Raw genomic sequence first — 23,885 nt, forward strand, 5'->3', positions numbered from 1 at the left:
GCTTTCTTCTCTTCTTCGTCATGAAATCTGAGGTAAATGGCGCGCGGCACCAGGTATATATATGCTTACGCATGCTGGGCGGTGCCACGCGCTATTTGGCCAATAGGATTGGCGGGATGGTATAGGGCTTCAGACATTCATCACACCGAAGGTGTTCCCATACGTGGTGACGTCACCGCAGCATCTCGTTCCCTATTCAGGGAACCAAGGTTACATACGTAACCGAGAGGTTTTCCAGGTTTCTTTACCAGAAAGGTGTCTCAAATCACAAAAGCAATTATTTTGTGAGGGAAACAGATCTGATGACATTCCCTGAGAGCCTGAAAATATATTCTTTAGGGAGGGAGAGAGGAAGAGAGCAGAGGTCAAGACCTGCTATGGGAAAGGTATGCAGGCTATGCACGCTCTGTTTGGGCCCAGGATCCCTGTGACCTGCCATTGTTCACCCTTTGACATTGAACTTGGAAGAGGGAGCAGAAAGCAGCCTCAGCTCTTAAGCCACAACCCATAATGCCCATCCCCAAGTCTTAAGGGCTTTTATCTCAACTTCCAACAGTTTAAAAAGCTGGATCCTTTTCTAAGGCTGGACTTTAATCACCTCTAGGTCAGTAAACATAAAGAGTGCAGAGAGATAGATAAAGAGACAGAGAGAGAGAGAGATTACTTTGTCACGTTAGTGTCAGTCCACAAAGGAAAAGCAAAGAGCGCAAAAATGAAAGAAAAAAGAGGCTGTTAAAGTTATAAAACAGACACCCAAATGATCACACAAAGCCTGAGACAAAAGATAAAGCAGCCAACTTCCGTCTTTTCATCTGGGTCCAAAGCAAACACACCTGGTGTTAATACTCATGTGTACACATCCACTCAATGTGGGCTGTGGCGTAGCATAAAGGCACCAGCCTTTTCTTTTCTTTTTCTTTTTTTTACAAACAGTTTCAATAAAAACTCTCCTGTATATTAGTCCAAACAACTTGACACCCCCACCCCCCCACCACCTCAATTATATCTTTGTTCACACTTTTAAAAGTAAGACTAAATCAGTTGTTTTGTCAAGTAACTAAAATAGGTGTATGTATTAAAATGACTATAAGACTATTAAAAATGAAATAGAAGTAAAATAAATTAATATAAACAAATATTTAATATTTATGTATATATAAAAAATAAAATGTAATAACCAAATTACTAATTAAAATCTAAATCTAAAAAGCTAATTATAAAACTATCAAAATAGTAATAAGTACTATAACAGTATATAAATCATACTAAAATAACACTAATAAGTGATGATAAGTGGTCATATATATATATATATATATATATATATATATATATATATATATATATATATATATATATATGTATAATTATTATTATTTTATTTTTTTTAAGAAAATGTATCAAATTAAATAGACACTGATAAAGTTGAATGTACTTAGTGAAACCAGTGTAAAAAGAAAAGAATAACTATAAACCTCTAACAAAAGATGTATCAGTCATTACTTTGTTTGTGTAACAAGTCCTAAACTCATTTTCTGTTTATTTTGGGGAAAATATTGAGGAATAAAATTTTATTTGGTCAAATGTGTTAAACATAGCTGGGAATACAGTACTCCCTTATATTGGTATCTAAAAGCATGATCATATTAGGTGAAATAGTTAATATAGTAACATGCAACAGGGAAATGCAGAACATGAATGACTGACAATCCAATTCTGTGGAAATCTGCAGGTCTGTGGGCGTCGTTTCCGGGTGGGTCTGGACATTAATAAAACAAACCAAGACAAACTGTGCAGTTGTATTTCAAAATGCATTTTAAATGTATTTATTGACTTTTGATTCATTGCATATGACATCCATTCTTTCAAAGATGACTGGAATGTTTCAGGTTGTGGGGGAGACAGGGACAGTTCAAAATAAAGAGGGAAACCCACTAACTATGAAACTTTACTGCATATCCAAAGGCCAGAGATGATAAAACCACCTGTTCCTCATCATTGTGTTATTTCAAAGAGGATTGTGTCAACAGACCATTGTATAGCCTTTTATCTGTATAACCCCCACATAGCTTTTTCTTAGAAACTCATTTTCAAGATCCATACATTAAAATGATTCTCACTATATTATCCTGCCAAGTTAAGGAGAAACGCAAAATGGCAGCAGCATGCTGAGCTCAACTACAGGTATTTTTGTACCTTTAAAGTGAACAAGGAACAGTCTGGAATTCTAGTCTCTATATAAATACTATCTTGACTACTGTTGATGAACAATTAAATCCAGACCTTCTCTACACACTGAAATGGCAAACTGAAGTGTGTCACAATAGCTTTTGACAGACCATAAGTCAGCCCTATAAAATGTCAAATGTACTCCTACAATCTCATCATAATGCATCCTGGAGGACTGTGTATGCCAAAAGGGAGAAAAATAGAATCAGAAGAAAAAGAAATTCACAGAACATTAAGTATTTACATATACATTGTAACCCACCAAGAAATGAAGATGAGTGGCAAAAAATGGAACACTTTAAATTAATTTCCTGTTAAAAACACCATAGTATTTCAAAAAGAAACTCCAAAACTTTTAATTATTAATATAATTTGAAAAGTATAATAAAAATGGCTGTTTAAGTAGCGGGTTTGGAGTATATTCACTGAGATAAACATACTTACACTGTTCCAATTTAAAGTCTAGCCTCTAAATGAACAGTCATCTTACATTTTTTTGTTCTTTTTAAGTTTCTAAGTCTTTTTTTTTTTGATGACCACGATATCTAATCTAACTATTTCACATATTTTTTTACACCTCATCAAGTTTGTCATATGAGAGGAAATATCTCTTAAGTGTCTCTTGTAAACAGGAAAAAAATTAAACAGTGCAGGTTTTTTGTGCTGTTGGAGAGCAGTTTCATTTTATACTCAACCACCTGCCCGTAGATTAACAGGACAGATACAGAGTTTTAGGCTGAGTGGCAAGTGCTATTCATAAAATTCACTATGGGATAATGTAGAGAATAAAAAGTTTGAATGTCAACTCGACGGGCACAAAATACATGAACGTGGCTAAGTGCTTTGCAAATGAACAGGGGTATATACAGTACATAGCTTTAGAAACCAAAGAGTGTAGGATAAAATAAAACGTTGCGGAAGTATACAACAGTTTGCAAGCAAGTTAATTGTAAAGTATTCAGGCTTTCATCCAACAATGTGTAAATGTCCTGAAATACTTTCCGGCATTGCTCCATCAAAACTGGTGTAGCTAAACTACTTATATTTCTAGCCAATCTGAGTTTAATTTGAAATGTAAAGGATTTACAATCCAGACAATTGTTTAACAGCTTATTCAGCGACTGTTTGTTAAATTTTTGTGGATGACCCTGTCAAGAAATGAATTCTATAAAAATTGACTTATTTACATAATATGCTTGTTGCATGCACCAAATATAAATTTATCAGTATAGTCCAATTAATTGGCTATCTACTGAGTAAAACACATTTTCAGGGCTACATTAAAAAAAAAAAAAAACCTTCATAAAAAACCCAAAGAAACATTGAGACTCTAAGTTAAAAGAAAACTTACTAATGTACCTGTCCGTTTGATACCAAAACACAAGGTAGAATCTCACCAAGGCATGAATATGCCAACAAAAGAATCATACTTAAAGAAACATAACATGTTATACTAGTAAATGATATACATAAGAACATATGCTGGATTCCTGCATTTAGCAAATTCACAATAGGTACTTGATGCAAGAACCTAATTTTGCATTGAATAATATCCCCAGGCTTATGGCAAACGGCAGAAACCACAGATGCTTTAAACACCCAAGGCACTCTTTTTCACAAGCAACAATAAAAATTTTAGTATTTTAGTAAAATGTTACCATTTAAACGTTTGTCGGTAACCCTACAGTTCGTCTATACCCCTAATGAACAGTGTAAACCCCAGTGTGAATGTAGGTAGTCAAAAGATTACGGTTTAAATGACAAAATACAACTAGGTATGATATGTTAAAATTAATTGTTTGCAGCATGAAATGTCCAGTTTCATAAAAGACTGTAACAACAGCAACACAACTAATGGTTATCAATCAAGCTAACACACAAAAACATGCCAACCAGTAAGAAAAGAAGTACAAAACATTTAGTTATTGCACATCAGAGAGGCTCAGAGTCTTGCGTCATTTTGAAAATTTTCGGCCAGCATAATTAACTGACTCTGTGCTTTAAATATTTTTTTCCTAGGACTGAGAAAGACATCATAAAGTTTACTCCATTTTAATTTCAATGCTTAAGGGCTGATCGTTGTGCCATTTTTTCATGTGCTTCTCCAGAGTGCTGTAGACGCTAAAAGGCATGTGGCATATCTCACATTTGTAAACGTCCTTGCCTGTCTGTCCATGCGTCTTCATGTGGCGTGTTAGCTTGCTGCTCTGAGCACAGGCGTAGCTACAAAGCTCACACTTGTATGGCCTCTCACCTGTGTGGCTACGCCGATGCACTGTCAAGTTGCTGCAGTTTTTGAAGACCTTGCCACAAAACTCACAAGTGTCACTACGTCGACCATCCTTGGAGCTGGGTCGACCAGTGGGAAGGTGGGGTGTACTGGCCCTACTTCCTGTGCCACTGTGCCCGGAGGCTGTCCCTCCTTCTAGCTCCCCAGGGGGAGTGGAGAACCTGAGACTTCCATTCTCCGAGGAGTGCTCTGAAGACGTGGCAAAAGGTGATTGTCTTGAGTCCCCAAAGTTGAGAATAGGATCCTTGAGCTGGCGCGATGCTGCGTATCCAGCCAGCCACTGTGAGTAGACATTTTCTGAGTTGGGGATTGTTGGAGTTGGAAGATCAAGGTCCTTTTCCACCTTGATGCGTTTGGAGAGAGGGCTGTTGGATTCTGGACTTCTGGCATGAAGTTTCCTTGAAAGGTCATTGTTTCGGTAGGAGGCTGTTCCATTTACAATGGGTAGGTATGCCTTGTTGACTTGATCAGACTCTTGTGGGGATTCCTCCCCACCTTTCTCACTAGCTGATCTGTGGTCCACTCTTTTTAGGGCATCTGGATAATACTGAATACCCTCGACACTTTTGTTGTGTCGATGTCTATTGTTCTCATGGTGACGTGCACCTTCTAGCATCAGGCTAAAGTTTATATCATTCCTCTCGCTGACCTCACTCTCATTCTCCCCCTCCTCTTCTTCTTCTTCTTCCTCCTCTTCCTCCCCTTCCTCCTCTTCATCCTCCTCCTCCTCCTCCTCCTCCTCATCATCTTCTTCATCTTCCTCCTGTCCATTTTCTGGGATGACGCCATTGTTTTCACTTTTAAACTTTGCCACCACAGATTTCAGAGCATTGGTGGCACTGCTTAGCAAATCACTTGTGCCTGGCTCAGGTGAACTGGCAATTGAAAGGCCATCATCTGATTTGGAGGTAGTAGAGGAGGATTTGTGCCGATGAGTCTTCATGTGGCGCTTCAACTTACTTGCCTGAGTGCAGGCGTGGTTGCAGAGGTGGCACTTGTAAGGTTTCTCTCCAGTATGACTACGCCTGTGGACGATTAAGTTGCTCTGGAATTTAAAGGACTTTCCACAAAACTCGCAAGACTTTGCCTTCACTGCTGGTACGGTTGGAGTTTGTTGAGTAGGTGTTGAGAGAGATCCAGAAGGAGAATGAGATGCCCCTGGTTGGAATGGCTGCAGTAGCCGTTCCATAGGGCTAGGCCTGTTGGGTGACATGGGCGGAGAGGACCCAGCAGAGTTGCCTGCTAGTTCCCGTAGTCGTCTCGAGAAGTCCATAGATGGGGAATCCAAGGGTACAGAATTAAGACGCATTACCCTGTCAAAGGCGCTTGGGTGTTGGGGGGCCAAAGCCAGATCATCTGGGCTCATGTGATGCCGTGGTGGGGGACTAAATAGCGGAGGTGTCCTGGGATATCGGCCTTCTCTATGAACAGAGGACCCATCTCTGTTGGCTATCCTTATCAGGCTATAGGGACTACTGTCTGCCAGGTGGGCTGCATGTAGCGGTGGCTGCGAGGCACAGTCACCGCCCATGCCTGGAGCGGAGGCCACCCGAGGAGTTAACGGGCTTCCAGGTTCGCTCTCCAGGTATATTCGGAAACCATGGGTATTTTGGGCATGCTGTAGCAGGAACCAAGCCGTGCTGAAGGGCTGCTTGCAAGTTGTGCAAGTGTAGCTGCTGGGCTCATCTTTTTCTGCAAGACAAAATCAGAGGGAGAAGGTTAGTTGTCCATTAAGGAAATGTTCAAAGGCTCAGTAAGATCTCTCCATAGAGGTTGATCACACACATTTACCAGCACATTTATTACAAGAAGTCCCCTTGGAAATGCAAGTGCTTAGGTACCTTGCTTAGCGGCACAATTGTGAAGTTCAAACCAGTAACCTTTCACTTTCTGACCCTGAGCTTTATCCACCACCTCTATCATCCAATATATCAGCTATTAGCGCTTTGCTATTATTTATACAGTTATGTTCTTACCTTAAAATCTTGACATGATAAATCACAACTGTAAAGGTAAACTCAAGGTACGGTTTGAAACTAGAGGTACGGTAAGCCTTTGAAACTCGTGATATGGTTGTTCAGTTTCTGTATGCACATCACTCCACATGTAATCTGCCGTGCCTGTCTTTGAGATATCTGACACAAAGGTCAGAGTGAACAAAAAACCTGTACCCAATCAAACAGCATAAGAGATGCAAGGGGGAGGCTGGTAAATTATGGATTATTACAATCTACAAAAATTACAGTTAATTGCAGCCACCTGTGTGGGGTTTGACCTCCGCGGGAGATTTTCCATCATAAAAAGGCCAGTCTTTGCCTGTCTATTCTCATGCTTACTCCAATTAAATCATATACCATTATCGCATGAATCATATGAGCAGCCCAATGCTTATATTTAAAGAATTAAAAATACATGCTTTTCTATAAGACAATAATCTTTACATTTTATAATGTTCCTAATCACTAGTACAGCAATAACTGGCAAACCATATTGAGGATTTCCAATGTACAATGTAAAAAAATAAGGTTAAAGGTTTAACTAATTTTTGGTCATCTTGTTAGCTTTCATACTGCATACACAAGCAACCACAGAGAGCACACCCCAAGCATTTCCTGTCTTTTAACACCTTGTGTTAAAAGGAGTTTTCTGAACTCCAGCGAACAACATATCCACTTCTTAAGTGGGTCTGGGGTAAAGTTCATGGTAACTGGTATGAAAGAAATCTTCCCTAACTTGTAGTAGTGAACTACTAATTGCAAACTGCATTCAGAGAGCAACTCACATTCTTTGCATGTATTTAAGTGCATTTGCATCAGATGAAAACAAAAAGTCGTTCCATTCTGTATAAATTTATTGCTGAATCTAACATGGCAATTATAGTGCCCCAAAATGCTAAGTGCAAAAGAAGCGCAGGGCAGGGGAGAAAAAAAGAAATCATACTTAAGTTTGGACCAAGCAATCAAACAAAGTGTGAAAACAGCCTAAAATAAGGGAAGTGTTCTCCCCAGACATATAATCATCCTGCGATGCTGACATTTAAAACACCCACCTTACCAACAGCAGCTATTACTAGGTGGCCTTGTCTGAGAGGCCGACTTATTGATTACTTTCAACCTTGTTCCTTTCAGCACATGGCTGACAATCACAATTTCTATAGTGATATGTTAAAAGGTGAGGGCAGGTCTGGCAGAACAATTTGTGTGCAATATATATATATATATATATATATATATATTTATATATTTATATACAATATTTGCAGATCTATCATTTGTCAAGACTTCTTTCCAGCTACAAATAAAAATACACAGAAATGGTGTTAACGCAACCTCTGTACTTCAGGTAATGCCTGAATCGCAGAGCACCACATGCAAGTCACTGCACAAGCACTCAGACCCTTTATTATACAGTCCTTTTCTTAAATACACAAAGATAAGCACCAATGTGAAACCAAAGACTTGAACTTTGTGCTTTAAAAGGCCCAGATCTGAGTATTTGACCATGAAAACACGTTCAAGGTTTACTATGTAAGGAACATGATGAGGCTACAATTATTCATAATTTACCAGAAAATAATTACACTTCACTCAAGCATCTGTGCCCTCACACCCGACCCTAGTTTAATCTAGACATGATTATGCTCATATTCAAATCAATGTAATGAAATGCTCCAAGTGCCATATGGATATGCTGGGGACAAGGTGAGAAAAACGTATTTGGCCACAAGAAAGAATTCGTTCATCTGGCAGCTGGTATATTCTTGTCAGTGGCCATAAACATTTGTTGGTCCAAGGGTTTAATTTCCAGTGATCTCAATACCAGCACTGGACACACAACCTACCCCCCACCGCAAATTGAAAGTGTCTAAGAGGGTAGCCATCTTGGAATGGGGCCTCTCATACTGCTGACCCAAGCAATGGGTCAGCAGTCACCTTAGCAACGCACTTTAAAGAGGCGGACAGACAAAAAGGAATGGACCAGACGGAGAGGTGAAAGGGATGGCGTTTAAAGCCCACAGACGGGTGGAGGGATTGGCTGGGGGAGGAGGCAGTCTGAGAAAAAGAAAGAGGTGGCTACTGGGAAAGATGAACTAGACTAGTCTGCACAGGGCATAGGTGGAAGTTTTGTTAGCATACAGGACTGTCCCATAGACAGAGCAAACACTGAAGCCTGAAAACCAGTGAAGAGGGGAACATATGGTGGAGACAGTTTGACTCCGGCAAATATCTGCAAGCAATAATCTGCTTCTTATTAGAAAATGGTTCGTTCTGTTTCTAAAACCTGAGTGGATGACCCAAAGCTGTAAATCAGTTAAAGTAACCTTAAACAGAATTTTATCATTCATGCTTCGTTAAAGAGCAAATGTCACAAAAACTTGATTGTACATCATATTTGATCAATATTTGTTGTACTGCCTTTATTTTATGCTTTAAATTCCAAATGTTATTGTGTTACAGAATTTATAAATTATCACTGAGAATCGTATATATATATATATATATATATATATATATATATATATATAGTGTGACTACAATTTTCATAGTCATGAAAATAAAGAAAACTCTTTGAATGAGAAGGTGTGTCCAAACTTTTGGTCTGTACTGTATATATATATATATATATATATATATATATATATATATATATATAATCACATTACTTTACATTAAAACATTAACTATCTGCTATTGTTGTTGACAATAACTCCACTTTGTGCCAAGGCTAACAATACCCTTAACCATGTAATGCTTGGCCTTGAGTGGCTTACTGCTTTATTTAGAACTGTTAGTCTAAAGAGTTCCTGAAAGTCCATTAACACAGCTGGCCTTCTGCACTGATGTATAGCAGTGTATAGTGAGAGGTCCAGTATAGCTCTGAACATTACCCCCATGCCAATATTTCCACACTGCTCAACAAAGATTATTTCAAATCATCCTGTCCCTTTATTTGCGTTCTCCTGATCCATGAGAGGACTACAGGCTTAAACGGGCATGTGATAGTCAGACCTAGTGAGAGGATTCATTCAGGAAGCCCCCCTCAGGCAGAGCTCTGGTACTGGGACCAGTACAAAAAGACCAGTGTTCCCCATTCACATCGCAGCCATGGGGTCAATATTTAAGGCTTCCCATCTGGCATGTCCCGGGCACAAGTGATCTAGCAAATCAAGCTAGAATTAAAATGAAATAATTTCTCCTGTCCTGGATAAATATATCAAGACCAAGATACATACATGGTAAAAAAACAATTTCAATCTTTCTGCTTCAAAATTTCATGTTTAATTCAATGTGCCATTTTGTTGTAATTACTTGTGAAATTTACTAGCGATTTCTGAGTGAAAATTGTTTCACCACCAAATTTTCTTCAGTATAGTTTGATATATAAAGATAGCTGTAATTCATAGTTTGAGTCCCCAAATTGCTATTGCATTGCTTTCTCAACCAGTAGTATCTAATGGTCCAACCAGTGAATGATGGATGAAGTTTTATTCTTGCAGTTCCATTTGGTGATACTAGTCACACACCTCATTAACAAGATAAAGGTTAAGTTGAAATTGAAAAGGTTAAGCAAAAAGCTACATCATGCTAATATAACTGAATTTGACATTAGCTACAGGAAGTGGTGTTTAAAAAAGGGGTGCTATGAAAGCCAAAAGCAACTGTTACATACAATCAGACATAGTATAACTACCAGTCCCCCTTTAACTCACATATAACTGCTCTAGCATACGCTGAAATATAACATTTCACATCAATAAGCTTCTGTAAGATGAATGCAAGCATCACTTGGCTAAGACAGGCTACACTCACCCCAATTCTTCATTTGTCTGACAACAAGCTGGATTCCAGCTCTCTGCTTTGCTACTTAATTGGATACATATGTTCTGATCTGCATCGCTGTACGGTAGCAGATGGGATAGTTCTGCAAACTGCCACTGCTTTAGCATCAATTAGGAAATTGTTAAAAATAGCCAGTGAATTCTGAAATGAATACCTTGAACACCCAAACAGTTTTGGGAAAAGTTACTTTTAAAAGTAATGCTTTACATTATTACATTACTCCCCAAAAAAGTAACTAGGCCTAATTTAATTACTTAGTTATTTTTTATAGACAGTATAATGCATTATATTTGCATTACTTGTTGTCACCTGGTCTGGGCTGTGCTTGCTAGTTTGTTTTTTAAATAACCCCCAGCAACCTTTTTTTATTTTTAGCAACTGTAAAAGAGTCCTGACTCTTACAAAAGGAGAACAACAGAGCGATATGACCCAATCACAGCTTGTTGTGGTCAAGGCTAGTTACAAACCAACTTGAACTATTTTACGAAATGGCAATTTCGTGTAAATTCATACCATGAGGTTTGTATACTAAAATTGTTATGAATTGCCATGAGAGTTTGTTATGACACACTCACATGAAGAGACAGCTTGAACTATTTGTCACTCGGTTTTGACTCGTATGTCCACATTGAAAATCCATATTTAATATCTAAATAACAACTGAATATAGATAGGCCGACATGCCTCTTGTAATTCAAAGTCTGCAAATGAATCAAAATGCCATGGTGGATGATGTAAAAAAAACTTTCATGGGTAAATTAATCAGCTACAACATTTTGGGTTCATTTAGTCATGAAAAATTGTGAATGTGAATGCTCCCTGCCAACACTATCACGTTTCAGTCGCAATGGCTGAATATTAATTAACATCAACCTATAGCAAAAGATGATTCATACTTTTAACAACATACATCTCTGGAATGTTACCTGTGTGCTCTTGCCAGAAATCTGTCTGAAGCCTTGTAGCTCACAGCTCTTATACAGTACATACTTTTGAAAGACTGTAGGAGGTCAGAGGTCGCAGAGAGGGGGCTGTTTTCATCAGGTCTTCCAGCTCATGTAAACGGATGTCAGCAACATTTTTTTTTAACCTCATAAAGTACAGGGTGAACCAGTTGTCTACATTCGCCTGTTTACAAGTGGGAGTGTTTCATCTGTGTTTGTGGTCACGTAGAACTCCTTCGACGGCCGTGAATGAGCACTGAAGATATTAAAATGGCACTAAAGCTTCCTTATTCGCCACAGAGCAGGACGTACAGATCTCTGGTTTGAGATGTTTGTGCGGTTAAGTAAAGTAAAGTAGTGTAAAAGTGGAGGAGAGTGATAGAAACAACAAGCAAAAGAAGGGGTACTGAAGGAGACCTTTAGCCTTCTGGTGACAGCAGGATTTATACTCAGGCAGCTGTAGGACAGCACACAATCTCTAGCTATGCACTTAAATTCAGACATTCCAGGGAGGCGCTGGCAAGACCGTACACATACACAGCCTCGCTGAGGTCAAGGGTCACAACTCAGTGAGTGGTGGAGCCAAGCGGAAGAGTATTTGACAGAGCGGCACAACAGACGTTCAGCAGCTTTCTGGCTTCTCCTCACAGTCAGAGGGACTTAAAAGTATTTAAAAAATTACATACAGGGACAGTACAGTTTTTGCTCATTTGTGTTAGCTTAGAGGTCATTATTAAGCTAATGTATTCCTAAAGGCTGATGAACTGAACAGATATATGCATTTAAAATCTCTCTGGTCTTGAAAATAGACCAATACTATTAATGACACCTCTTGCATTACATACATAAAAATTATCCTTTTTTTCATTTAAATGCACTCTAGGATGAGAACGTCTCTCCCGCTAACACCATCTATACATGACTACATTACTTGCAAAAAGGAACAAATAATGATTCACAATTGTGTGGCCTATGGACTGTTTTTTAAAAGTAGGATTTTTACGTCTTGTCCGAACTTTAAATAGGAAATATTCAATAGTAAGTGTACTTGCAATTAGATGTATAGTTATTCTGTTATTTGAATATTTATTCCAATATGGTGATTCTAGTATCAAATACCTTGTATAGATGTATGATTATCAAACTTTTAGGCTCAAAAGCTCCACATTGTCGAATGCAATAATTAAATATACTGTAAGCTACATTATTTCCAGTACTTCTGTAATACTTATATTAAAGGTTTTCAATTAAATTAAATTAGTATTGATATTAATACAATTTGAAAATGAGTGGATATTTTTATTATTTATATTTTTTTATTAGTTTAGTTAACATCTTAAGTTTTATTATTTTTTATTTCAATTTAGTGTTTCATCATTTTAATAAATTAACAATATTTTCCTTGTTGGCCCCTAGTGGACCCTGGCCTCATGATTGACAAACTCTGCCTTAGATTAACAGTTCAGAAACATGTTACATCAATAAAGTTCTGATTCAGTGCCAAGCTCAATATCAAAGCACCATGGTATTACCATCTGATACAGTCAGTATACTATGGTACTAACAAAACAAAGTTTCATGAGGGAGATTGCTTTAGGACCCATGAGTATGTCTATTAAGTCAAATAGACTTAACAAAAGCAACATTAATTGCTAAAACAAGTCTTCAGGAAGTCCCAAAGTGTTCCAAACTAGAATTCTCAAAAGTTGTTTTTCTTTGCAAACCATCTTTTCCATATGTGTACTCTGCTTTTTAATACATGACAGGAAAATCCCGAGGAGGCTCTACACCACAACAAGGGCATCTGTCCTCTCAGTGTGATGGGCCTCTGGGTTTAGATATGTCTTTGTGTATGTGACAGTGTCTCTGTGTGTATCTGTCTGCGATAGTTCACTCTGACAGGCTTGGAGGGCAGGGGTTCACCGAGCAGGGCAGGGGACAGAGGAGATGATCCATTCTCATCCAGACGATAATGACATGACAAGAGCAATGGGAGACGGGGGATCAGAGTTTAGATTTGGACAGATTTTACTTTCTAAACCAGACTCATAAAAACTGTGATCGTTCAGTTCCCTAGACAATTTTTGGCCAGAATAGTTTGAGTCTCCATATAGGCACACAAACATCACATGCCAAATAAAGCGCACCAATCTATGCATGTCAACACATTTATACCATACCGTTCAAAGGTTTGACAGAATTTCTCCACGATGAAAGCATGTAACACTGTCTGTCTGGGCTTCACACACATGCATTGTTTCAACCTTCTCATCAAACCCTCTTTCTTGCCGTAAATATCAGTATACACGCTTTCACATGCAAACTCAACACGCCACTTAAACTGTCATGGGCCTTTATGTTCAGTCAGTAAGACGCTGAATGGAAGCTTTGTGATGGTTTCATGCCTGCATTCTACAAGTGCTCAATTTGTTACAGCCGTAATGTCACCACGGTGTGTTTCTCAAATCCAAGAGAGGCAAACAAACTACATAAAGAGGGCTGAGAAGACAGTGGAAAGAAAGAGTCTATGAGACAAGGGGTCTAAGATGGGATTGTATGAGAGGTATAATGAAAGAAAAAGAGAGAAGAGCAAACAGACAAAAGAAAGAGAGACTGGTCTGAGAAGAGCAGGAGAGGCTGATACAGAAATACATCGATGGACAGATAAGTGCTAAAGCAAATTAACCTCTTTAATTGGACCAGCACTCTCTCTGAGCTCAAAGATAGTTTCAGGCCGCTGACAGCTGACGGGGTGAGACACTACAGGCTCATGATGGGACATCTGCTCCCTGGCTAGACAGATAGCACTTCTGGACACTTTTTATTATATTTGTCCGAGCTAACGAATGAAAGGAAGGGATGTCAAAGACAAATAAGAAACAAAGGCATTAAATCACAGACTAAACATAATTCAAGACTATATAAAAGAGAAATGGAATTATGAAAGGAGATGTTTAAATAATCCTATTTTCTATATGGTAGGCAAACTAATATCTAGATTTTTTGATGAACGATGCAGAAATCTTACAAAGAAGGGTGGCTGATGGACGATATTAAGCCGATGATATATATATATATATATATATATCACAATATCTGGAGGTAATATTTGCTAAAATAATTAGATTTGAAAATGACTTGAAAATTGTAAAATAAACTTTTTAAATATTTAAGATAGCAACTTTTTGATTCAGTAATTCTATTATGGATTTTTAAAAATATAGAAATTGTTAGCATATATTTTTAGGCACTGTATTTTCACCAAATAGAATTCCGATGACAAATCTTATTATATATATATTGGTCAAGCACCAGTTATAGTCCATATAAATTATGTGCTAGATTCCAAGTTTTCTGAAGCAAAATATAGCTTTCTGTGACTGACCAAAAACTAAGTCTTTGTTCATTGGAAATCTTTCCCATCCGCCATAACTCAGTAATCTTATTTGACCTGCATATATTTCAATTTGCCACGTGACAAGCAAGAACCAATGATTTTGCCCTCAGTGACACCAAACAGTGACACAATTTTTATTTTTAGGTCAACAGTTCAGAGGTCATGGTGCAGTATCTAGTTTCAAAGCTGATAGACTAGACATGTATATGTTTTCCAAAAGCAAAACTCAAATACTCAAGGAAACGGTTAGATTTTTGACTCAATGATTTCAGAAAAGTAATTCCACAGTTGCATTACTGTCAGGGAGCAGCAGTAACCGTGAAAGGTCAAACAATTTCCCCACCATAGTGGTTGTTTCCTGAACTCTTCAGAATGGAGGAAGAAGTCAATGGACAAGGAGAACACATCTGAGGGACCTCTATCTTGATGTGGATGGCCTTGGCTAGTTTAACCCACACTTTCACAAAATAAATCACATCTGACATAAACAGAGATGTGAAAGAACTAAAACTATTCATGGACGGCTGCAAAAAGAGAACAGGGTGAATGTATAGCAAGCGTCTCTTCACATTCAGAGTGGATATTGATAGGCCATCTACACCTTAAGTATTCACTTACCAAACAAAGTTACAGAGCACCATACATATATACACACACATACTGAAACCAAGAATGTAAAAAAGAGGCATCAACAGAAAGATTGAGAAAACAGATAGACTGTGAAAACAGAGCAACGTACTCTATCCTATTTACACACAGACATACCCAACAGAATTGAACACAAAGATGCACAAATTCACTCTGAGAAACCGTGACATTCAGAGACCCCTGCTGTGTGTGAGAGCCCCCTCAAAAATCTGCATAAATACATATGCAAATGTGTGGGTCAACTGATAGACAAGTGAAGAGCGTGCAACGGAACATATTTATCCATCTCTATGCGAAACAGATATTTTCACAAATGTGTGATTTTCACAAAGCTGTGAACGGCTTCATGACACCCATCAAATCCAATTCACAATGTATATCTCTCAACTATCCTGCTCTCCATTGTCCTGCGCGCTCAAAAGAGGTTCATTCAGGTTTTCTTTCTGGTGTGTACGCATGTGTTTTTTGAATTGTCTTCAAAAGAGGCATGCAAGTGAAGACAAGTCCAGCAAACTGGTTCTAACCAGTCCAAAAGTCAGCGTCTCTTTTTGCCTTTGACCCCCCCAAAAAAACAAACCTAGTGGTATTTGAAATATAAGCAGCAGGTATAAGGGCTGCATGTGTGTGTGTGTGTGTGTGTGCATGACGTCTAGTCAGATTTAAAAGACCTGGAGCTCATCCAAGTTGATCTAGAAATGTACAGCCACCATCAGGGTGAGAGGACGGCCCTTCCCCCTCCAGCGGTTCTCAACTTGACCCTCCGTTAACCTAAAGAACACATGCTCATCTAGCACTGCTCTCCCTCAGCTACTTTCTCTTCCCTTACCTCATTCCTTCTTACTGTTACATTTCCATCTAAAAATACCAACAAAACCTGTATAACTTTATTTCTTTTACAGAACACAAAAGGAGACATTTACTGCAGGCAATTCAAGCTGTAATGAACAATAAATATTTAATAAAAGTGAACAGTGACCATGGTTGTAGCAACAACATTTTCATTAAATAACTTAAAAAAAATTAGTCTGCTCTACATAAGTTATCCTAATGATGTGTTTAGTTTATTAAACTTTTATGGTCCTTTTTTGGCTGTTTATCGGAGTTTGTTTACCATTTAATGTATGGAACAGTCCAGCATGAACATTCATCAAACTTCTATATTTGGGTTTTACAGAAGAGAGTAAGGCAGGTTTGAAAGGAGACGTGGGTGAGTAGCATGCACCAAATTAACATACTGATAATTTATATGGACTATTTTTATGATACCTTATTAGCACATTTTGGATTTTTGGTCACCATTCACATTCACTGTATATAAAAGAGTGGCGTGAACATTAATCTAAACATATTCTTGTATGACAGAAGAATGTCATTCAGACAGGTTTTTGAAAGGACGTGAGGGTGAGTAACATACACAAAATGATCATATTGATAATTCATATGGATTATTTTTATGCTACTTCTATGGTAATATCTTGCCCTCTTTGGAGTTTTGGTGACAATTTACATTACATGTATGAAAAGGTGCAGCATGAACATTAATCCAAGCTTCTATAAATGTGTTTTACAGAAAGATCAGTCAGACGGGTTTAGAAGGACATGCAGGTTATGTGAGTTATGTGTATGTTAGGACTACTTTTATGATACTTTTATAGTGTTTTAGAGTTTTGGTCACCATCCACTTTCAATACACAGAAGAGAGCTGTGTGAAGTCTGTCAGAAAGCTTTGGAATGACATGCAGTTGAGTAAATGGAGATTTTTTTTGGTGTACTCTTCAACTATTTTTCAACTGAATCTCTCGTTCCATCTGTCTGATTTCCTGACTTGCTTTGGACACTTTTTCGTGGATGTTTCTCTCCGTTCCTGTCTCCTTCCCTCTAAAGCTCTTCAGCGAGCGAGACATAGATCATTCCGGCGTCTTCCCCCCCGCTCTATTCAGGATAAACAAAGTGCCTCAAGTTCAGGCCCCACCCCGGGACCCTTAAACAAAGCCATCTATCATGCTGTCTGGTCCGACCTGTTTGGCCACAGCCAGGGCTGCCTCAGCCTCCGAGCCCCCGCCCTGAGCACAATCCCACCATTGTGTCTCTGCCGGCCTCCTCTCACACCCCATGACATAGACACAGGGTTAAGTCAGGCTCCGGAGGAGAGCCAGCACCTGTGACGGGGTAGATAAAGGTACCACCAGCTGCAGTGCATCTCACTTGAAAATGAAACACAGTGGCTGATTTCTTAAAAGTACTGTGAGTCTGTCTCACAATAACAGTGAAGGAATTAACTTAAAGGTCTTACATTCCAATTCAAATAATATAGTTGTGCAATTCAACCCAAACAAATTTATCATGGTTGACCAAATGTACACATGAAAGATTCATCATGGCACACATTGAATTACACGTCAACAAGCTACCTTAATCTCCTTTCGGTTGAGAATGTTTTAGAAACACTAAATAATCCATTATGTGGCGTCATGTAGCACTCATCCAACTACATTCTGTTTGGAGCGATCAATCATTTATGACCTTGGCTCATGACTGACACATGGGAATCCAGAAGATGTTTGTTTACATTTCATGCAGTGTTCATTGTTATATAAAGTTACTATTTTAAACAGTGAGACTTAGAATAAAAGACTCTTAAAATCTTTTAATGGTGCACTGCTCTGTTTATTTCTCTAGCGACTCAGTCCTTCTTCAGCTGACGCATATCAACTGAATGAACTCATAATGGGCTAATCAAATATGCAAAATAATTGGCAATTACCTAGAGGGACTAATGGTCATTAGAATTTACAACAAGGTAATGAACTAAAGTCTGCATGTACCATGCATATTCATAAAGCAATCAAGGCTTTGAAGATTAAAGAAGAGCTTCAAATTCAAATGAGCCACAGAATATTATCAGTGAGATTCAGAGAGAGAGAGAGAGAGAGAGAGAGAGAGAATGTTTCCCAAGATAAAAGACTAAACATTTGTTACATTCCACTTCAGTGCTTCTATTGCAGTAAAAGAGCAAAATTAAATACTCAAGTTCGAAAAAATTGAACTAATTAATCTGGCTCTTTACAGAACTACTTGAATTGTGCTTTACACTGCTGATGTCTTTACATATTATTAAATGATTATTTGCCCTCCCATTCATTGTCTAAGTCCAACACTCAAACCTGATTTAAGAGTCTTGAGTATTTTTACAGATGTGCATTGATGCCGACTTTCCTCCCTGCATCAAAATGTGTTCTATTTCACAGTGTAGCAAAACTACAGATGTCGTTCAACTCCGCTGCAACCAACTGACCCAAAAGAAATTGAGTTTGCATGCAAAAGCATGAATAAAGAGGTAAAAAATAAAATCTAGATGGAGACAGACAACAAGAGAGAGAGAGACTTTCAGGGAACCATGACCCTAGACTCAGACAGTGAGGGGCCTCTTGGCTCTTTATCTCATTCTATAGAACATAGATAAGACACACCAGCTGCAGACCACACACACATGTATTGAGTCCGCCATGTTATAACAATACCTTGTCCCGGAAATACCCCGAATCAGAAGAGCAAAACATTTTTCTCTAAATGATCAGCACATCATAAAAAAAAAAACACACTAATGGGTAAAATATTTCCTTTTGGAATAATTTAATATATTATCACAAGAACACATTTACCCATTTCTCATAACTAATTTACTTTGCACTTTTTTATTGCTTTATACCCATGTTTGATGTTTTTTTTGTGAACAATAAAGCCAAATCAAAGGTAATACAGTATAAAGCATGCACTGTATATTGTATATTACCTACAATATATCAACACAGTGCTGCAGGCACAGTTTTGTATTCCCACAGCCAACACTAAATAGAAGTGTCTGCAGTTCAGCTGGCTGGCCACACTCACACAAACACATCTGTACACAAACGCACACACAGGCGAGTCAGAATATCATATGCTCCTGACAGATCTGATGATTGCATAGCTTAATGCTGAAAGAGCTCTGGCCAAAACAGTCAGTAAACCTCATCGAGATGTGTCGGCAATAAAGTTGTTTTCATGTAAGCTCTATTATGCAAACAAAATTAGCTCCAATGCACTGTATATGTATATGAATAAGGCAAACTGTATATTTTAGATTCTATAAATGTCTTCATTTAAATGTTATTATATTGCTACTTTAAGCATTTATTAGTTGTGACAAATGGAATTTTTAATAGTACTAATATTCCATGTAGTTTCTCAATTAATAAGGTCATAAACCTGCATATCTAATAGTTATACAAGAATGTAAAAATGCAAAATAGAATGCATGTCACACTGCGGGAAACTGCTGTTAGTTCTTGAAATGGCATGTCAGCTACAAATATATAAACTTCACCACAATACACGTTCCCGCCTGCTCTGTGCCAATGTCCTGCCATATGCCCACTGAAAGGGAACCCCTTGGCAGTGTCTGCCAAGTCAAATGCACTGTCATGTTGTGTCGAGACAGGCTCAGCAAACCACACACAAACACAGACACGTACCCTCTTGCTCAGACTCTCATAAATAAACCAATCAGCCACTTTTTTCTAGGACATATTAAAGTAACAATATTCAATCACTTTCAGCATCAAACTACTCAACAAAATGTAACATCACAAAGCTTAAATGTTGATGAGTTTAGTTGTAAATTAAATTAACTTTGTTTCAAATGTTTCTCTTAAAAATAATTTAAAGAAACATATTTGAGATCAATGAGTCAATTTTAGACAAACTAAGATATGAATGTGGATAGCAGGTCATATAATTAGATCTTGAAAAATTCAATTTGAAATGTTTTGAGTACAATTAAAGATGTTAAGATCTTAAAAACTCGACTAGAGCCAAACGGGGTCTTTTTCTCAGGAGACTTCAGTACAAGTCTTAATTTGCTACATTTATTTTCTTTGCTGTGTAGGACAAAAAAAAATTGAGATATTAAAAAGATTTGTCATTTCTGAATTTTTTCTTTTTTTGAGCTAAGCCTGTAAAGCTCCTCGGTAAAGCTGCACTATTGGGGATCCCCAAACTTCCTGTCTCCCGTTCCACTTGCTCTCCTCCAGCTAATGATCCATAACTCTCTCCGGTAAGAGAATAGTGGACCGGCGCCAAAGATATCAAGACTCCAAGGCCAAGAACACCAGAAGACACCGGATAACAGAAAAGAAAGAGACAATTTCATTGCAATTTAGTAATTACATGTAGTTAACGTGCAATGTAAATATGATTTGCACAATAAAATATAACATCAAAGATCTTCTCTTTGTGTTTGCATGATGAAGAGCCGAAGTCTGTAGGGACCAGGAGACGGAACAACAACAATACGAGACGGGATCACCTATATCAGCCTCAGAGAAAATGGCTACACATGGATGTACTTAAGAAAATAACCCTAGAGAGATAGCAGATAAGGGGGCAGGGGAGGGAGGTCTGCAGAAGGGGCTTATTGCCTGAGCTCATCGTCTGGCTGCTTGGGGGCATTCAGACTTGAATAAAATGGGGGTGTGATGGGGTGTTGTTTAGGGGGGGTATTAAAAGCTGCTGTGAGCACATGCATATCTTAAATTGTTTATCATGCAAATTTCTCCAAGAGTGAACCTTTAACGGATTCACCATTTACAGCCGATACAGAATTCCATCTGTTGTGACAGACATCTGCTTGCACGACGCGACCGCAGACTGGAGATCACGCATGTGCTTGACATGTTACGGTGACCTGTCTGGAGCGGGACGGCCAAAACACTGAACGTCCTGAGAGTTACAGTACTACGAGGCGTACAAAAAAATACTTAGGGGTGCACTTTATTTTATGTTGACCTTGATACAATGTAATTAATCATGCAATTAAGTACTATTTATCACCAACATGTTCTTACTGAAGGGTGAGATTAGGGTTTTAGGATTAGCTTCGTGCAATTATGCATAATTTACTGTTATTACTATAGAACATGTAACTACAGTAGGACACATGCACCCAAATTATACATTTATAATCAGATTGACTGCTCAATCAGATTACGCTGTTATGTATAAACCTCGAGTGACTGACTGAGCTCGATCTGAAACTAAAAAATTCCTTGTGATGCATATTGTTTACATACATTTTATGTCATTCAAATGTGAGGTCAGTGGATGAGAATGAATATTTACCTCATGGCGGAAAGGACAATTAGGCTATGTTCATGCCAGGTCTAATGACATTATCACAGTTGCTTCCTCCGGTTTGCATGTGCTGAAGTTTTGTTCAGAATACATGTAAATGATAATATATGAATGTTTAGGCTTCATATAAACAGAACCTCACAATCAGAAATTGGTCTGGATTCATGCCGACTGGTGAAAATGTATACATGCAAATATACCAACTGTAAAATAAATTGTCTCTGTCACACCCAGGGGCTGGCTATGCTTTAACTAAGCCACACCCCTTCTCAACTTCCACCTCGAGGAGGTCCCCAAACCCGACCCAATGGCCAAACAACACGAGAACAAGTAAGTGATAAAACAATCTTTATTTAAATATCTAAAAATAGCTTGGGGAATAGGGAAAGGGCAATTAAAACTAAACTCTGACTCGGCCCTCCAGATGGGCTATGGCCGGGAAGAGGTCAGGGAGCAAGGGGGCCACGGGGATCCGGGGCGTGGGACTCGGGCCCCGGCCTGAGTCTTAGGTATCCGTAGCGCCCTCCTTCTTCCTCCTCTTCGCTGAATACAGCTCACGGTAAGTACTGGTTCACACAGTTCGTTCTCGAGGTGCTCACTCTCTTTCTCTTCCTCCACAGGCAACGGGCTCTTTCTCTTTCTCCACAGGCAACGGCTGGGACACACAGGCACAGTTAATTCAGCTTGGTTTTGCTCTCACCTCTTCGCTGATTACAGCTCACAGTAAGTACTGGTTCACACAGTTCGTTCCTTGGGTGCTCACTCGCTTTCTCTTTCTCCACAGGCAACGGCTGGGACACACAGGCACAGTTAGTTCAGCTTGGTTCTGCTCTCACCTCTTCGCTGATTACAGCTCACAGTAAGTACTGGGTCACACAGTTCGTTCCTTGGGTGCTCACTCGCTTTCTCTTTCTCCACAGGCAGCGGCGTAAGTACAGGTTTCCTCAGTCTCTCCTCGTGTTACCCACTCTCTCTCCTTTTCTCTCCACAGGTATCAACTTGGGCACAATAGCACAGTTAGTTTGCTTTGAATGGCTCTCACCTCTGGGCTGGACACAGCGTACTGTAAGTACAGGGTTCGCTCTATTCCTCCTCGTGTTATTCACTCTCTCTCTCTTTTTCTCTCCACAGGTATCAACTTGGGCACAATAGCACAGTTAGTTTGCTTTGAACGGCTCTCACCTCTGGGCTGGACACAGCGTACTGTAAGTACAGGGTTCGCTCTATTCCTCCTCGTGTTATTCACCTCTCTCTCCTTTTCTCTCCACAGGTATCAACTTGGGCACAATAGCACAGTTAGTTTGCTTTAAATGGCTCTCACCTCTGGGCTGGACACAGCGTACTGTAAGTACAGGGTTCGCTCTATTCCTCCTCGTGTTATTTCCTCTCTCTCCTTTTCTCTCCACAGATATCAACTTGGGCACAATAGCACCGTTAGTTTGCTTTGAATGGCTCTCACCTCTGGGCTGAACACAGCGCACTGTAAGTACAGGTTTCCTCTGTTTCTCCTTGTGTTACTCACTCTCTTTCCTTTCCTCTCCACAGGTATCAACTTGGACACAAAACACAGTTACTCTGCTTTGGATGGCTTTCACCTCTGGGCTGGACACAGCGTACCGTGCTATCTCCGGAGATCTGAAGCACGCTCACAACATATACTGTACTGAACTAGGCTAGGACCAGCAATCTCCTTGTCCTCCCACGCCGAAGTGCGGGAAGGCGGGGGTTTATCTGACAGGACACACGGCAATACACAGCAGCCCACAGCAATATACAGCACCACGTCAAAATTATAGGTTTTCACAGCACGAAGACTCACCCACCACACTCAGTGTACGGAAAGGACACCCGTCTTCCTTCACTTCGCTTGGTTCGGATCTGGCGATGGAATATGCGGCCTAGCTAGTGATGTCGTCGTTGTGACTACTTCAATAAGTATTCCTTCGGCTCTCCCACCACACTATATTAGGGGTAGGGCCGCCCTCCTCCTCCTGGAGAGATCTACACAACGCCAGGTCAATATACAGGGCACTTTCGACTGGCTCTTAGTACTCACATCAATGCCACTTCCAATCCCCTTTTTCACGTCGTCTCAGTTCGCCGTATAATCTGTTCACTTCTCAACCTTTAAGGTTCGCGATGTCTTCACAATCATACAATTCCAGCCTGAGGGAGAGAGAGAGTTAGACAGCTACCAGCAGCGTACCAAGACGGGCACAACCCAGTGCTTCACACACACCAAAAAGAGCTTCCCAGACTGGGAAATAACTTGGCCTTAAGTACTGCCTTGTCCAGCGTATCCTCCAATCACCAACCGCTGTCCCTAACTAGGCACAGGTGCATCGAATTCCCTGATTTTCCTTCTT

The 23,885-nt window shown here is 39.2% G+C and overlaps 1 protein-coding gene across 1 annotated transcript in view; it reads right to left on the minus strand.

The window, feature by feature from the left end:
* Positions 1 to 1,797: 1,797 nt before the first annotated feature.
* Positions 1,798 to 23,885, minus strand: part of LOC132161558 (B-cell lymphoma/leukemia 11A-like) — a 33,223-nt gene continuing 11,135 nt past the window's right edge. Inside the window, exon 3 of the mRNA XM_059571692.1 lies at positions 1,798 to 6,211. Coding sequence (XP_059427675.1) covers positions 4,272 to 6,211 — 1,940 coding nt within the window. The 3' untranslated portion in view covers positions 1,798 to 4,271. The remainder of the gene's footprint in view (positions 6,212 to 23,885) is intronic.

The sequence above is a fragment of the Carassius carassius genome, chromosome 17, assembly GCF_963082965.1.
Source record: "Carassius carassius chromosome 17, fCarCar2.1, whole genome shotgun sequence".
NCBI lineage: Eukaryota > Metazoa > Chordata > Actinopteri > Cypriniformes > Cyprinidae > Carassius > Carassius carassius.